A 15572-nucleotide genomic window follows, 5' to 3' on the forward strand; every position below is an offset into this window, starting at 1 on the left:
AGTCTTGTGCGCGTCGTAAGTGGCTATCTAGACTTGGCTCGGATTGGCGAATTGTAGAGTTTTGTTTTGAAATAAATTTGTCTATTATTGAGTTTTTTGTTGCGTGTCGTACTTTCTCATAGGATGTGATTGTTGATTTTAGTTTTTCATATGCCATGTCATGGTATAGGATCTCATGGTATAAGGCTTCGCGGTATAGTATCTGATGGTATGACATCTCATGACATGGGATCTCGAGGCATGGGATCCCATGACATAGGTTCTCATAGTATAGGATCTTATGGCTTGTAGTAACCTAGCCTGTAATCGTATAGCTTGATCACATAACTTTGCCTGTTTTCCTCTTACCAGCTTAGATTCACCTGGTATTAGCTTTTCTTACTCCGCGCAGTTTCTCATGAGATCAGTCTTAAGGAGTTCAATCCTAATACGATCAGATAGTAAGGGAAATAGCTTCTGGTAGTTTCAGCTTTTAATGGGATCGTGTTCATGAGATTAGATTGATGGGATCAGATTGATGGGATCAGATTGATGGGATCAAGTCTCTCATGAGATCAGGTCTCTCATAGGATCAGGTTCATGGAATCACTTACTCATAGTATCGGTTTCTAATGGGTTGTGACTAAGGCCTTTAGTCTAGCTCCGTTGAGCTTCGTTGCACGTCACAACTTCCAACCACATCTAATGGTACAGTTATCTCGTTATGCTTAGCTTATGTAAGCTTGTATGGTTATTAGCTTTTGCAATGAGAATTACACGGCATGAGAATTACCTGGCATGTAATTAGATGTGCTCTAATCATATGGCACGTTTTCTGATGGCATGTCATCTAGTCAGTTTGCGACGTGCAACAAAAGTTTTCGTTCAATGGAGAAATTTCCTTAGTTTGGGTGGAAAGTTTGACCGGATTGCGATGTGCAACAAAACTTCAATGTCAAGGATTCACTTTGGTCATTTTCTAGAGTAATGTACTACAGCGCTAAGCACTATTCAGAAGCTTAATCACTCCCAAGACACTCAACTCAACTCAAAGTCCCTCAATACAATCTACCAGTATCCAAAGAGCATCTCAACACCTCTCTACCCAATCGGAATATCAGCCCCATACACACCCCTCCACTCCCCTGAAAAATCCTGCCAAAACATATCATCCAAATTCATAAAATCACCACCTACCATAGTGGGGACTTCTTCCAAAACTTCGACCTGCCCCTCCTTGCTCCTCGCCTCATACCACCCTTTCACCCACCTCAACCTCTGCGCATATCTCAACAACACGCCCTCAGCATCTGCGCCTTTATTCCCCGCAAACAAGCTCTCCATCGCTTCCTCGATCCGAGCCGCAAGCCTATCTAATGTATTCGCGAAATCAGCAACTTCGCGAGCATGTTCCAGGTCCCAGCCTGGGTACTCGAGAAGGACGAGACGCGAGGCAGCCATGGTCACGTTTGCGAGTTCGGACCAGGCTACGATTGGGAGGAGGATATAGATGGTGTTTGGGACTTGGAACCAGTGGTCGAAGAAGGTTTTGGTGGCTGTGAGGCAGGATGAGAGTTGATCCAGGTGGCGGAGGTTTGGCGTTTGAGATGTAGTGTGATGGGGTTCGTAGAGGCCTATCTCGAGGAGGCTGGTCTCTACGCTGTAGGAGTGCAGGAGGAGGAGATCGTAGGAGAGGCGTGCTGTGGGTATATGTGAGCATTGAATACTGAAAGCGATGTGCTGGAATACTTACAAGTATAGCTTCCACTATTTGAAAGACTTGCTCTGAAGTCTTGGAGCTCTTTCTGCATTGACTTCACGTACATTCTTAATGTTGCTGAGGATCTATCCGCCTCCTCGAGTGGTAGAGACTCGATGGCTTTACACAAGAATAATTGAATGCGAACCAGAGCCGTCAAGTAGATGTCTGTCGTATACTCCGCAGCTTCGTCTAGCGCTGTACAGCAATGCTCAATATACGGCGTGTATCTCATTGCTGTCAACTTCTTGTAGCACTGCGAGAATCTGTTTTCCCATCAGCAACCAGACACTCCTATCTCGCAGTTCAGAAGAGCCATACAAAGAGCTGAGATAGAAACACCCTAGAAAAGCTCGCATCTCGTCAGGAGTATGGACCGCCAAAGCCTTAGCTGGTGCTGTGGAACTAATTCCTACCACATGCACGAGCGATTTCTTAGGATCAGGCGGGCTTGGAAGCATTTTCCCTAACTCCAGCTCTGCCAACAGGGCGACGGCCAATTGAAGGAGTGCTGACATCTGCGCGCTGTTATGAAACTGGTAATTACCCCTGGTTTACAAATATTAGATACTAGAATATCATCTTCGCGGTATAGTACTTACCATGCGAGGTACACCAGAAGTCCCTGTAGCAGATCAAGACTCTTTTCACCTCGTAGTAGCATACGCTCACCGAGAAAAGCTAGTAACTTATCTCCGGCTTCCTTCTGCGAAGCGACACTCTGCTTAGCGGCTACTAGTAGTATAGAATCCAAAAGGAAAGGCTTCTGTTGTCTCAAATTCCGAGCCGTGACACCTTCCGGCACAACTACAAACACAAATTGCTCAGTCATATGGTTTCGAAAGTACGACAACAGCTCATCTGGATCGAGTGACATGGATTGGTGAGGCCGGAATGGGGGTAGAGCGCTTTGCGTGGGAATTATTCGGGTTGTCCTTATTGGGAGCATTGGCTCGGCTGGGAAAGGGGGCTCGTCCAAATTCGAAGTCGAGGATTGGGATTCGTATGGTTGCGAGCCGGATCGTAGCTCAGGTGCAATGACCACACCTCTTTCATCTCCGTAAGAAGGACTGGGCTCGAAGTTGGATGTATCCTGACTTTCGGGTGAAGTCCAAAGATCTGGAACTGAGTTGTCGAACCCTCGTGGAACATTTTGTGTTTGCTGAGGATTGGTGAGCAAGGTCACAATGTTGTCCAGCTTCTGCTCTAAATCCGATACACGACCATTTTCTCTTTCAGCAGGATATCAGAAATCTGAGCCCAGATACCTACGAGGTCCTGTCTTGCCTTCGCCTACGAACGGCAGGTACCGCTGCCACACACTCGAGCTTGAAATGAGAACACCTTCAAAAATCATCAGCACGTGCTCTCAGCAAGATGCAAAATAGGATGCACCGTTCACAAGAGCTCTCACTCCCCGGATCAACAATGCATTTCGTTTTCGCGGCCTTGCAGTGCGCACAAGCCCGGTTCAACCTTCGCTTCCCATAATGCCGCGATTCAGCGGTCTCTGAAGAGCCCTCCATCTCTCGAGAAAAGTACCGTACAGCCAATCTTCACGGAGAATCACGGCATTGGAAATGTACCGTGGTCGTCGTTGGGGTTTTGTGGATAGCTGAGAGGCACAGTACTCCCCAGCTGACTAACCGGCGTTTGCGGGAGTTTGAAAAGTACCGTGCTAAGCGAGGATGAGAAGGGGGCGGACAGTGTCTATCGTTGTCGTCGTTTGGTTGGCAAAAGGATTGGGCTGAATTTTAGCTCGTTGCAAGGATGTACTGGCGATCTCGGGACTTCTGAACTCCCATTGAAGCAGGTGAGTGACTGAGCCTCTTGGTGACAGAAATTGCACTTCCGCTACGGCTCTGCTTCCATTGCCGGCCCGATCTGGCCGCGAGTCAACGGTACGGATGTTTAATATTCTCTGTGTCTGCTGTGCCGTGATAGCGGAGACTTGTCCTGATAGTGATTTGGTGAGGTTTCCCTTTTGTGTTATATATGTCGCATGTTTTCGATTATATTCTACTGTACTACATACTATATGTGAATATCACTTGCTTTCTTGTACATTGAGCAATACCCTCTAGCGATTCCAAAGAACCTTTCTTTTCAGCCACCATCAGCTCTTCGTCAACATGGACAAAAAGGACGCCCCCAAAGAAATAGACACATCTTTGACATTAACACTGTCAACCGATTTCCCAAACACTTCTTCAAAACCCGAACCTCAACCAGAACTCGAAAAAGAAGTTCGGAAAGAATCTGCTCCAGAGTCGCCAACCGAGCCAGAATACCCCAGTGGCCTCAACCTCGCTCTCATAACTGTAGCTTTATGTCTAGCAGTCTTTCTCGTTGGCCTGGTACGTTCGCTCCCCCCTTATCCTCTTCTTAACATGACACTAACTAAGTCGCCCCTCTAGGACCGCACAATAATAACAACTGCCATTCCAAAGATAACGAACGAATTCAACTCCCTCTCAGACATCGGCTGGTACGGCTCGGCTTACTTACTGACAAGCTGTTCCTTCCAACTCATGTACGGCAAAATGTACAGCTACATCTCTGTCAAATGGACTTTCTTGGGAGCCATAGCATTGTTCGAAGGCGGAAGTGCGCTTTGTGGAGCTGCACCTAGTTCGAAGGCGTTGATTATTGGGAGGGCGTTGGCGGGTTTTGGGTGTGCTGGGATCATTTCTGGGGCTTTGGTTGTGAGTACTCTTTTTACTATACTAATGAGATAGAGCTAATGAGGGACAGATCATTTCTTTGAGTATCCCGATGCATAAGAGGCCGATCTATACTGGGTTGATTGGTGCCGTGAACGGTGTTGCTTCAGTTGTTGGACCACTTCTTGGAGGTGAGGACCTGCAGGCACTTCATAGTTTCTCCCCCAAGCTAACTCGATGCTCAGGAGTCTTTACCGATAAAGTATCATGGAGTAAGTAACATCACTACCATTCTTTATAGATGGATACTAACAACATACTAGGATGGTGCTTCTACATCAACCTCCCCATCGGCGCAGTAACACTCATCGTCATAACACTCCTCTTCACCGATCCTCCGAACGAAAAAACAGCAGCAATGACCGCCGCTGAACGACGCCGACAATTCGACCTCTTCGGCACTATCTTCTTCGTTCCCGCTATTGTCTGCCTCCTCCTCGCTCTCCAGTGGGGAGGTGAACAATACCCATGGGGAAGTTGGCGTATCATCCTCTTATTCGTCATGTTTGCCCTTCTCTCGACAATCTGGGGAATCATTCAATGGAAGAAAGGCGCCCTCGCAACACTTCCTCCGCATATTATCTCGCAGCGTTCGGTAGCTTTTGGAGTCTGGTCGACGTTCTGTTTAGGAGCTGCGTTTTTGTTGGTCACTTATTTCTTGCCGTTGTGGTTCCAGGCTATCAAAAATACGAGTGCCACTGGTTCAGGTGTGGATTATTTGCCTACGGCTGTTTCTGTGACTTTCACTTCGATCGGCGCTGGGTTTGTTGTACGGCTTTCACCCGCTCTCTTCTGTTTTCTCAGCAGCTGACAATGCACCGATAGACAACAGCAATTGGATACTACGTCCCCCTCATGCTTGGCTCTTCAGTGCTAATGTCCGTCGGCGCTGGCCTCATGACGATCTTCACTCCCACAACCTCGACCGGTCTTTGGATCGGAACACAAATTCTCTTTGGTGCTGGAGCAGGAATGGGAATTCAACAACCGATGATGGCAGTCCAAGCCGTCCTAAACCCAATCGACATTCCAGTCGGTATCACAGCCATAATCTTCGCTCAAGCCCTCGGCGGCGCAGTCTTTCTCTCCATTGGGCAAAGTGTTTTCCAGAATAAATTGGTGATTAAGTTGAAAGAGTGGGTTCCTGGTCTGGATCCTGAGATTGTGATCGCGAATGGAGCGTGGGGGCTGAGGAAGAAGGTGGAGAGCTTGGGGATCCAGTGGGTCAGTGGGACGCTAGAGGCGTACAATGATGCCGTGGTTATTACTTTTGTGGTTGCGACGGCTATGGCCGCGTTGAGTATGATTGGAGCGCTTGGGATGGAATGGAAGAGCGTGAAAAGGGTGGATAAGAAGGAGAAGATGGAGGATATGATTGAGGGTGAGGCTGTGGTGTGAATTGTTTGATTTGGGCTCATTGGGTGTTTGTGGAAATGTGGAGATAGTTGGGACATTCTAGACAGTTTTGTGAGATATAGCTTTGATATGTAATAATTGCATTGAACTTCCTACGTTTTTAGATTTAGTATTACCGGAACCTGATACCTTTGTTCTTTCTTGGGATTAGTTAGGTTAGCTACGATTATCCCTTTTCGCCTCCCAAGCAGATAACTTCCTGTTTGTCTCTGGCGAAGAAATTGTAGGCCCCCCCTCCACTTTGAACTGATCCGACAAAAGTATGCAGCACATAGAATATGCGAGTCAAAAATACTATTCGTAGTGATCAATTTTCTCCTTAATTGAGTAATAACCAGGTTGGCATTGATTTGGTTTGAATTCCTCGTATTTAGAGACAACTTGATAGCCCAAACGACTCAAAGACCTGCAGCAGTTAGCTTGTCAAAAATACCACCAAACAACAAGCATTACCTTGCTTATATACAACCTCAAAGTTCTACCAATCACAAGCCCCACCAATCAACCCCGCCAACCTCTCCAATGCCTCCCTATCAACCGCATCAAACCCCTTCACCACCGCACAATCAACATCGATAATCGCCACCGTCTTCCCACCTACCAGGATCGGGACAACGATCTCGCTCTTCGAGTCTCCATCACCTGCCACCCTAACTCAGCACCATAACCCAAGAAGAGGAAAGAAGAGGAAAGAAGGGGAAAACAAACAAGCAATATGCCCCGGAAACTCCTCAACATCCTCCACTAACACAGTCTCCTTTCTCTCCGCAGCAGTCCCGCAGACTCCTTTGCCGAATTTAATGGTCTGGCATGCTACTTTGCCTTGGAAGGGGCCGAGGATGAGTTGGTTGGAGACGATTGGGTCGAGGACGTAGAAGCCTGGTTACTATTAGTAAAATTCTAAGGTGCCGTTCGGATGGGTGGGAACAAACCAGCCCAGTTCACGTCCTTACTCGGACTCGGAAGACTCTTGTATGCATGCCACAACAGACTTGCCGCATTCGCCAGATTGCTGATTTCCTCAATTAGCTACCATCTCTCTCCTTCCCTAGTACCCAAAGGTCTGAACTCTTCACTTCCATGTGACCAAGAAAACTTCACATACCAGACCTAAACACAAGATCAGTACCCTTTCAGCATCCAAATAGTGAGAAGAAGAACTCACCCAATTTCTCTGTCCCTCAAACAACGCCTCAGCCTGTTCCAAGACCTGCTTATACGCCTCCTCCTTCGAGATATCGGCTTTGAAATTCGATGAGTCGGCGTGAACCTATTTCTTAGCTTGATTCCACACTCTGCCTTCATGATAACATACCATTTTGTCTATCTTTCCTCTTCACCACTCCGTACCCAGAAAGAAAGGAAGGGAAAGGAACGAACGAAGGTGTATCAAGATCAAAATCTAGCGGAGTGGATTCACGATTTGTCACTTCGGCTCCTCAAGCGAAACGCATCACGTGCCATGAGCTCATTCGATTCAGGGGCAACGAAAACGGCCCCCCAAACCTCAGGCAGGTAGACATTCAGAAGAGTTTCTTTCTTATTATCTAAAGTACAAAACAATGTAATCAATCTATCTATTTCCCCTCGCGCCTGCAGGAGCATCACCTCTCCTCCGCATCAACGTCCTTCCAAACGCGTCTTTGACCTCGGGATCGTTCCTAATAGTATTATGCACCAACCACTCGCTTGTGCTCTTCTGCACCTCCTTCAAAGCCTGCGGATCGCCTCCGAAGGGTGATAGTTCCATTTGTACTAGTCGGGTGGCTTCGAGGTCTGCTTGTTTGGCTGTGGCTTCTAGTTTATCCAGCTGTTGCTTTAACGCTAATTCCGGATTTGCGTTTGCTGGTACTGCGGTTGGAGGTTGGAGGAGGGGTCCTATTTGCGCGAAGGCAATGTAGAGGGTGACGCTCATTTTGCGCGCTAGGAGGATGAGTTGGTAGGGTAGGTAGGGAGGATGGTGTGTGAAGGTCGTTAAGAGCGGGTTGAGGAAGTTGGTTGCGAAGAGAGGGAAGTGAGGGCGTGAGATGGTGTGGAGTTCGAATACGCAGAGCCCGATGAGGGTGAGCCATCGCCAGTATTTGCCCCATTCCAAGTATCCAAGAAGACCTAGCACGTACATGAATATTGCCGCTGCGCCATAATAGGGGAGGATAGCTTGTAGGCCGTGGAGGACGAAATCGCGGACTCCAGAACAGCGTTGCCAATTTATGATGTCTGGTCCAAAGCGTTCATAGGCGAACCTCTTGGCAGGATCTAAAAGGGTATCTTGCGCAAGCTTAAGATGCACAAAGTAGTTTTCGGAAGTGGGGGAGGAAGATGAGACTTTGTCGGGGTGGTGTATAGCAGCTAAGCGCCGAAATCGCGATTTGATGTCCCGATCACTGGCATTATGTGGTATGCCCAGGTCTTGGTAGTAATCTGAAGCTCGTCGGATGTCCCAGTCTGCTTCGTATATTGTGTAGAGGAGGTAGGCAGATACGACTATGATGTGTATGCGCCGACGATGGAGGAGGAAGCGCGGAGATCCAGGTTGAGGTTTGGGGTCACCGGCTCGGATGGTAATGCCATAGTATACACTCTGAACCCATCCTGTAACCAGCTGGTCCAAAGGTCAGTATTCTATCCTATAAATTCGCCTCTGAGAGGTAGGCAGTACTTACATTTGGGAGAAATGTCCAGCCAGCAAGAGAAAGCAAATTACCAGCAGACATGATGATCGTGTCGCATACGCCTAGAAACCTGTGCAGCGACTACCAGTAAGCGCAAACTTTGTGTATGAAAGGAAGAGAAAATGAAAGAATGAATGATCGCCTCTTGTCATTTAATAAGTGTACGTCGCGAGGCTCAACCTGTCCACAACGATCCCGAGGCCAGATCCCCTAATCCCTGTCGAAGCGGCCGCACCGCCTTCAGCCTCGAAGAAAAAAACATAACCTTAAATCCTCCTCTTCATCATATCTCACCTTGCCGTTCAAAAATGTCAATTGAAAAACTCACCCCCTCAACCATGTCCCCCGAAACGCCCAAACATCGCTCGAAAGCGGACAAGAAATCAAAATCCTCCACCCACGGCGAGAAGAAGCGGAAAAGAGACCACCACCACGACGAAGACGACCCCAAGACAACCAAAAAATCAAAGAAACAAAGAAGAGACAAACATGTTTCCTCCGCCCACTCCACAGTCACACAAGCACCAAAGACAGATCCCTCATTATCGCCGTTTCATTTACAAACCTCATCCCTCTACCTCCCCCTCGCGCCCGTCGCCCAAAAATACCCCCTCGAAGGCCTCTGCGCCGAACACCTCTCCCCGCTCCTCTTAACATACTACCCGCCCTTCCGCGGCGTAATACTCTCTTACACGAACCCACGACTCTCCGAGACCGCGTTTGGATCCTCAGCCCCAAACCCCAACTCAGAAGAAGAAGGAAATGGATTATTACTCCATAACATTGACGAGTACGCCGTTTCCTGGACCTGGCTAACGGCCGATTTCCTGCTCTTCAAGCCCGAGCGTGGGGTTGAGTTGGAGGGGTATGTGAATCTGCAGAACGAGGGCCACTTAGGGGTTGTGTGTTGGAATTTGTTTAACGCGAGCGTGGCGCGGGAGAGGATGCCGGCGGATTGGGTGTGGAAGGATGTTTCTGAGATGCAGAATAAGGAGGGCGGGGGGAATGAGGGGTATGCGGAGGATGGGCAGGGGTGCTGGGTTGATGGGAATGGGGAGAAGGTTGAGGGCGTGGTGAGGTTTAGGGTTAAGGAGATTGAGAGTAGTCATGATAGGGAGAGGGGATTTTTGAGTATTGAGGGGACGATGTTGGGGGTTGAGGAGGAGAGGGAGTTGGTTGAGAGGGAGAGGGTTGGGGAGGGTGGTGGGAGGGATAAGGCGGGACGGAGATTGGGTGGAGAGAAGGCTTTGGGGGCTACGATATTAGGAGTTGTGAGTGAGGAGAGTGCTGAGAAGGAGAATAAAGGTGATGGAAAGAGACCTAGGCAGAGATATTGATAAAGAAGGTTGTTATGAATTATGGTTGTTTGGATTATACTGAGCTCATTGGACCTCTTCCTTGTGTATCATGGATGATAGAGCCCGAACCGAGTTAGACAGCTTCGACTGATGGTGGAAATAACCATAGCCTTAGTTTTCTCTGTTATGGATTAAGCTGTCTACCTTGGCTTCGTCTGAGCAATTTGAGCCAATCCTATCAAAGACTCTTCCTTAGTGAGTGCTTCGTGCTCTGCAACTTCTTGGGTATTAACTCCATGCCCTCTGAGGAGCTTCTGTCAACCTGAAACTCAACGCGTTATCATGAAGTCATCATAATCATACATCACATGATACCACCTGTTGATTGTCATTCTCTTCCATCCAATCCAAGACTAGCTTCTCATTACCACCTCCCAGTCTATCATTACCCCTCCTTCATCTCATCTCATCTCATCTCATCTCATCTCATCTCATCAAACAATACCCCCAACTCCAGGTCCACCAGGTCCCGGTCCAGGATTTCCTTGCATAGCGCTGTATTTCGGCGCAGCAGCCCCTTTCTCATCCAATCCTGGTGCATTAACATCAGTCACACCACTATATTCTCTCCTTGGTCCATCTGCAGGCGATATATCCTCCGCCATTGCATCTTCATAGCTGGGCGGTGCATCGTCTGCAGCTGGACCACTTGGAGGAGCTTGAGGTGGATAAAGAGGATCGCTTGCTTGAGCTGGTGGGACAGCTTGAGGACGAACAGGGACCGTGGGACGAGAAGCCATAGCGGAGAGCAGAGCTTCTGGGGGTGAGATTCCAGAATAGATTTCGATTTGGAAGCGGAGGGGTAGGGTTATTGTTTGCGGCTGTTGCAAAATTAGACAGAATCCACATCCTCTAGAAAACAATGAGAAACAAACCTGTATTTCTCCTGGAACGCCATACCCTAGCCCTACCCTAACTTCCAATTCATACTTCCTCGTAAGATTACAAGTATGAAACGAAGGTGCCACCGTATTGGGCAGCGGTATCCTATCCCACAAACTGGAATCCAGCACCGTCTCCTTCCTCAACTCATCGTTGGGACCGGAAATCGGGATACTAAGCCCACTTGTCGATAATAGTACCCAATTACTAGTTTCCGTCCTCACCACATCCTGCGCCCTCACCTCCGTAAACCCAAAAAGGTGGACCTGCAAACTAGTCAAGAACACATGTTCCGCACTCTCATTCAACTTCCTCGCAATGATCCTCAACGGTAACGGTTCATTGCAAGTCAAGACCGCCGGACTGGGTAACCTGGCATCGACCTCTCCTTTCGGAGCCGTATCACTCATCTGTGTAGGCTTCTTCTTGAACATCGCACTCTTCTTCCCGTACCCTGCTAATCCCGCCTTAAACTCATACGGTCTCCTCGCATAAACCTCGTTCTGTGTCTTCGCCGGCCTCGGGGGCTCAATAGGCAAGAATTTAAAACCTATAGCATTCCTCCTATTCTCCTTGAACAGACTTGGTCTCTGGACCGTAACCTTGATGTAATACCTAATTTCCGCTTCTCCTGGGAACCCCGTCAGACTTGGCGGTAATGTCCTCTTGACGTGTCGATATTGCATTTGTTGCAAGCCGCTTAGACCAAAGCCTCCAAAAGCGCCCATTTGCATTTGCTGCGTTTGCGGGTCCGAACAGCCATTGTTGAAGGGGATTTTTATCCGGAATGGGTACTCGTGTTGTCCTGCCCTTAATGTGTACGCCATACCCGTCATGGGAGCTTGGTTGGGTCCTACGGTTGGGAATACTTGTGCGACTTTATAGAGGATCTTGTGGTTCTCCGTTGCAACGCCTTCTCGTCGTTGTTGACGCTGCTGGTATAATGGCTGTCCAAGCTGAGGACCCATAGGTCGCATGAGAACCGTTCTTGACTCGCCCTCCAGCTTGACGACGATGGCAGATACATTTTCGTCTGAGGTGAGGGAGAGGATTATTCGGCCTGACATGAAATCGAGGTTTGTGTAGAAGGCGTGCGGATTATCGAGTTGGATTCGGACAGACATCTTTTCTGCCTTTCTCTGATCAAAGGACCTATTGGGATTTGGAGAATTAGATCATCGAATGTAAGGTTCGTGGTATGTTGTTGTTTTGACCCAGACGCGCTCGGTTTGATCGGATGCCAAGTTCGCAAAGACCAAGGGTCTCAAGACTCAGCCTCGCTGGAATTGAGGTGCCTAGAAGGACTACGCAAGCTCGGCACAGAGTGGCACTGCTATGTAGAAGAGGTTGCAGATAAGAGGCAAGGCTGTGCAGGTTCGAAGCATCGCGGATATGGTGTGCAGGATGTCGGACTGATGATTCGGATATCAAGGGACTCTTTGTCGCTCAGCCTGATGCGAGATGTTGGAGGGGCACAGCGTCATTGCTCGGCAAATCTCCCGAGCACTTTTGGTTTGGACCCTTTGTTGTCAGCAGCTGAGCCTATTGCAACCTCAAACGGCAAGTCTTGCGCAGTCAAAGTATTTACTAATGTACGACAAGACGAATCACATTGCCTTCGTATTCTTATTTCATTTTAAAGTGCCGCAATATTGCATTGCCGCTCAGCTTGTCAAGGGTCAACATCTTGTGCGGATGAGGTTACATGCATGATGCATTTGAAAACAAAATGTGAATTCAAAAGCCATATACAATAGGTTCCACAATCGTGGAGGGTATTTTTCTATTCAACATCCGACTTTCATTCGCTTCACTCCTCTTTTTTGTCTCGCTTCGATTCACAACATCTGCTTCCCCCTTGTCTCAATAGGCAAGAATACCATCGCTACAAAAGCAGCCAAAATCAAACCTCCACTTACAAAAACCGGGGCATTTGGGTTAGCGTCCGGGATATTAGCTGCGATGATCGGGGCACAGAGTCCTGCTATTCTGTTCAAGAAACTCGAGATACCAGTTCCCGTCCCTCTATTTGGAGCCGGGAACACCTCAGGCGTGTAGGCGTATAGAACGCCATACATAATATTCTGGAAGAAAGTTTCGACGGATGAGAAAGCGACTTGGTAGTTTGAGTTTGCCGAAAGCGTGAAGAGGAAAAGGAAGATTCCAGAGAGCATAGTTGCGATTGCCATTGTCCCCTTTCGTCCAACATATTTGATGTCGACCGTCCAGCAGGCCAAGATTGAACCTGGAACTCCGACCACTGATGTAATGGCATAGTTTCGGTATGTTATATAGTTGCTGACTGACTCTCCATTTGATCCTTTCCCATTTGAAAGATATTGAGGGAGGAAAGCGTTGAAAAGCGGGTACCCCATGCCAATGGTAAGCCAGCAGAACCAGAGCAAGACGGTCGTCATTCCTAGTTGCCTAGTGTGGAAGAGAGGTCCGATGCGCTCCGTGGAAAAGGATGATAACTTTCGTCTGATGATTTCTGAGGTACTGAGTTTGTGTACATCCTTGGCTGATGGATCACCGCCAATCTCATTGAGTATCTCTTCAGTGAGCCAAGTCGTAGTCTTGTTTTTGTAAGCCATCCCATGAACAACAGCAACAGCCTCTGACTGTCGACCGCGAGAAAGCAGGAATTTTGGTGATTCGTATAGATGGAAGAACAAGAACCGTGCCAAGAACATGACGAAAGTCAACGTCCCCATAGTATAGACGAAGTATCTCCAGCCTTTGTCTGGAGCATAGTGGGAGCCCAGGAATGCCCAACCAATGAGAGAAGCAACCAATTGTCCCACAGGCCACCAAACAGAAAGAAGTGTGAGAAGACCACCAGAAGCATTCGGGAGGAATTCCAAGAACAGGGCTCCATCGACTGGCAAGTTTCCTCCAACACCAACTCCAAGAGAAGCGTAAAGACCGCATGCACCAATCCATGTGGGAGCTGCCCCAGCAGCAATACCAAAGACTCCAGCGATGAGGAGCGTCATGTTGAAAGCTAGACGTCGGCCCATGATATCAGAACCAATTCCCCAGAACGAGGCTCCTATACAAAGTCCAATGAACAAGGAGCAAGTCGTGTATCTGACCTGTGTTTCCGAAACACCAAACTCAGTGGACAGAGAAGGTAGCGTTAGCGCCACACCTTGAAGCCAGAGGCTATTTCTTGTCAGCATCACATTAAACCATTTCTCGAAAGGAAAAACTCACTTATCAGCAAACCACCCAAATCCGCAAAGAATGAATAGTTCCCAATTGTATCTTGAAAGCAGTCAGCACCACCTCCACAACCCTGTTCGAAGCAATCTGACTTACCTCCCCATCCCAATATCCTGAATAGCTTTATTGATCACCTTACTCTTCACTATACAACCGTCAGCCCACACTAAACCCCGCCCCGCACATATCACTTACAATCATAAGCACTATCATGCCCACTAGCAGCAACATCCTCATGAACCTCTGCCCTCAATCCCTCCAACGTATACGGACTCAATCCATCCTGGCTCCCGCGCCCCTCTTCCTTTACTAGCGTCCCATCAGCCTCAATTTTGTTATTCGCTCCAAACGTCGACGTATCGGTCGTGCTAGAACGGCCTTCCGCTGAGCGTCGACGTGCGTATTCGGCTGCTACGGTGGGATGTCGACTCGCTTGTGCCAAGGGGACGAGGACACCTTGATAGTCGTTAACGGAGTCCTTTTGGCCTGGGCGCCGTAAGCCTAGAAACCCCATTTTCGAGTTGTTATTGTTGGGTAAGTGAGGCGTTGAATTTTGTCGTTGTATTGATATGGAAGAATGTCGAAGCTGTTATGAGGTGCTTTGGCACTTTCAACACCTGATAGGAATGAGAGCTGCTTTGGCGTTCGATACAGTTCACACACAAAGTGATCACGACGTGAGAGAAAGTAGGTACCAAATTACCTCAAAACCGACTAGTTTTGGTAGTCGATCTCGAAGTCTGGTACCGGATCGCTGTTTCCTGTTTTAGTCTCGCAAGCAAACTTGGGCTTGAACCCCGAGAACAAATTATGTTCTTCAAAGGTTTATAGAAAGGTGTTTGAGAGAAGAATGAACGAAGGAAGAAGAAGCAACAATAAAATAGAGAGAAGAAAGAAACATCCCACCCAACAGCTCGGGTAGTGGTATCGAGCCAAGAGATTTAACTTCTGCTACCAAGACCTCTCTCCCTCATCTGACCATGCTAAACCCAGTTCAGTTTAGGTAATAGCATCTTTCCAAGATAAAATCTCATGCCAACTGTCACTTCAAACTAATACCCAGGTGGAATTTCGGAAAACGGACCAGTAAATTGGAGCGATTGAGTAAATGTTTGATCCATAGTGGGCTTGGGTGACGTATAGGAGGAGTGCGGGGGCGGGAGCGGCGTCTTGGCAGCGGCACATTTGATGTAAAACCAAACCCGCAAGAAATTTTTCATGAAAATTCTCCAAATTAATTACTCACGACTCCAAGATGGCCCACAAAGTCAACTGCTTGCCAGCCGGTAATAGAATGATATGTAGGGACGAAACAATTAATAAGCTGGCGGATTAACCGATATTGAGAAAGAACTCTCCGATATTTTCCATTTGTACGGTTCAAGAAAATGGCTGCTTGCCTGCTGGTATTTCCCCCTGCCATGTCCCCAGATCCTCATAATCTACAATATTGGCTGCGGCAAAGGCCGCTAGAAAGCATCATCCCTCATTCATCCCTTCATTGCCCCCGCGTATCTATCTCTCTCGGTCCACTCAACTTCTCCAAATATCCTCAGAG

At 48.1% G+C, this 15572-nt stretch overlaps 8 protein-coding genes across 8 annotated transcripts; 3 read left to right on the plus strand and 5 right to left on the minus strand.

Annotated features, from left to right (window-relative positions):
* Positions 1-1007: 1007 nt before the first annotated feature.
* Positions 1008-3264, minus strand: LY89DRAFT_781130 (uncharacterized protein; the record flags this gene model as incomplete). Its single annotated transcript, XM_018222451.1, has 6 exons — positions 1008-1679; positions 1733-2004; positions 2060-2287; positions 2341-2962; positions 3011-3082; positions 3141-3264. 6 exons carry the CDS (start codon positions 3262-3264, stop codon positions 1081-1083), a joined length of 1917 nt encoding a protein of 638 aa, XP_018072380.1. The 3' UTR covers positions 1008-1080.
* Positions 3265-3870: 606 nt separating this feature from the next.
* On the plus strand, positions 3871-5920 carry LY89DRAFT_643872 (MFS general substrate transporter; the record flags this gene model as incomplete). The annotated part of the gene is made up of 6 exons (XM_018211813.1): positions 3871-4095; positions 4156-4443; positions 4493-4592; positions 4647-4673; positions 4725-5230; positions 5287-5920. The coding sequence occupies 6 exons, from the start codon at positions 3871-3873 to the stop codon at positions 5857-5859; spliced, it is 1719 nt and encodes a 572-aa protein (XP_018072381.1). The 3' UTR covers positions 5860-5920.
* A 247-nt stretch (positions 5921-6167) lies between these two features.
* On the minus strand, positions 6168-7278 carry LY89DRAFT_683975 (GAF domain-like protein). Its single transcript, XM_018214787.1, has 6 exons — positions 7193-7278; positions 7043-7147; positions 6810-6897; positions 6586-6756; positions 6331-6519; positions 6168-6283 (listed from the first exon to the last, which is right to left on the minus strand). Exons 1-5 carry the CDS (start codon positions 7193-7195, stop codon positions 6356-6358), a joined length of 531 nt encoding a protein of 176 aa, XP_018072382.1. The 5' UTR covers positions 7196-7278; the 3' UTR covers positions 6168-6283; positions 6331-6355.
* Positions 7279-7408: 130 nt separating this feature from the next.
* Positions 7409-8702, minus strand: LY89DRAFT_717653 (membrane associated DnaJ chaperone-like protein). The gene is made up of 2 exons (XM_018218364.1): positions 8541-8702; positions 7409-8479 (listed from the first exon to the last, which is right to left on the minus strand). Exons 1-2 carry the CDS (start codon positions 8589-8591, stop codon positions 7451-7453), a joined length of 1080 nt encoding a protein of 359 aa, XP_018072383.1. The 5' UTR covers positions 8592-8702; the 3' UTR covers positions 7409-7450.
* Positions 8703-8849: 147 nt separating this feature from the next.
* Positions 8850-9886, plus strand: LY89DRAFT_643881 (uncharacterized protein; the record flags this gene model as incomplete). Its single annotated transcript, XM_018211814.1, has 1 exon — positions 8850-9886. The coding sequence occupies exon 1, from the start codon at positions 8858-8860 to the stop codon at positions 9884-9886; it is 1029 nt and encodes a 342-aa protein (XP_018072384.1). The 5' UTR covers positions 8850-8857.
* An 11-nt stretch (positions 9887-9897) lies between these two features.
* On the minus strand, positions 9898-12340 carry LY89DRAFT_717655 (uncharacterized protein). The gene is made up of 2 exons (XM_018218365.1): positions 10783-12340; positions 9898-10728 (listed from the first exon to the last, which is right to left on the minus strand). Exons 1-2 carry the CDS (start codon positions 11911-11913, stop codon positions 10342-10344), a joined length of 1518 nt encoding a protein of 505 aa, XP_018072385.1. The 5' UTR covers positions 11914-12340; the 3' UTR covers positions 9898-10341.
* LY89DRAFT_35578 (uncharacterized protein) lies at positions 12083-12565 on the plus strand. The gene has a single exon (XM_018206964.1). It carries the CDS (start codon positions 12251-12253, stop codon positions 12500-12502), a length of 252 nt encoding a protein of 83 aa, XP_018072386.1. The 5' UTR covers positions 12083-12250; the 3' UTR covers positions 12503-12565.
* Positions 12566-12627: 62 nt separating this feature from the next.
* Positions 12628-14835, minus strand: LY89DRAFT_643887 (MFS general substrate transporter; the record flags this gene model as incomplete). The annotated part of the gene is made up of 4 exons (XM_018211815.1): positions 14210-14835; positions 14111-14159; positions 14006-14056; positions 12628-13954 (listed from the first exon to the last, which is right to left on the minus strand). Exons 1-4 carry the CDS (start codon positions 14526-14528, stop codon positions 12628-12630), a joined length of 1746 nt encoding a protein of 581 aa, XP_018072387.1. The 5' UTR covers positions 14529-14835.
* Between the last annotated feature and the right edge of the window lie 737 nt (positions 14836-15572).

This window comes from Mollisia scopiformis (assembly GCF_001500285.1).
Source record: "Mollisia scopiformis unplaced genomic scaffold LY89scaffold_10, whole genome shotgun sequence".
Taxonomy (NCBI): Eukaryota; Fungi; Ascomycota; class Leotiomycetes; order Helotiales; family Mollisiaceae; genus Mollisia; species Mollisia scopiformis.

Excerpts from the sequence above, each read along its gene's own strand:
- LY89DRAFT_35578 (XM_018206964.1), top strand. The coding sequence starts at position 12,251 with ATGTTGGAGGGGCACAGCGTCATTGCTCGGCAAATCTCCCGAGCACTT.
- LY89DRAFT_683975 (XM_018214787.1), bottom strand. Across the intron at positions 6,898-7,042 it reads TTGAGGGACAGAGAAATTGG|GAAATCAGCAATCTGGCGAA; the intron begins GTGAGTTCTTCT and ends TAGCTAATTGAG. Across the intron at positions 6,520-6,585 it reads GTTTCCGGGGCATATTGCTT|GTGATGGAGACTCGAAGAGC; the intron begins GTTTGTTTTCCC and ends TTAGGGTGGCAG.
- LY89DRAFT_717655 (XM_018218365.1), bottom strand. The coding sequence starts at position 11,913 with ATGTCTGTCCGAATCCAACTCGATAATCCGCACGCCTTCTACACAAAC. Across the intron at positions 10,729-10,782 it reads GCGTTCCAGGAGAAATACAG|CCGCAAACAATAACCCTACC; the intron begins GTTTGTTTCTCA and ends ATTTTGCAACAG.
- LY89DRAFT_717653 (XM_018218364.1), bottom strand. The coding sequence starts at position 8,591 with ATGTCTGCTGGTAATTTGCTTTCTCTTGCTGGCTGGACATTTCTCCCA. Across the intron at positions 8,480-8,540 it reads GCTGGACATTTCTCCCAAAT|CTGGTTACAGGATGGGTTCA; the intron begins GTAAGTACTGCC and ends CCTTTGGACCAG.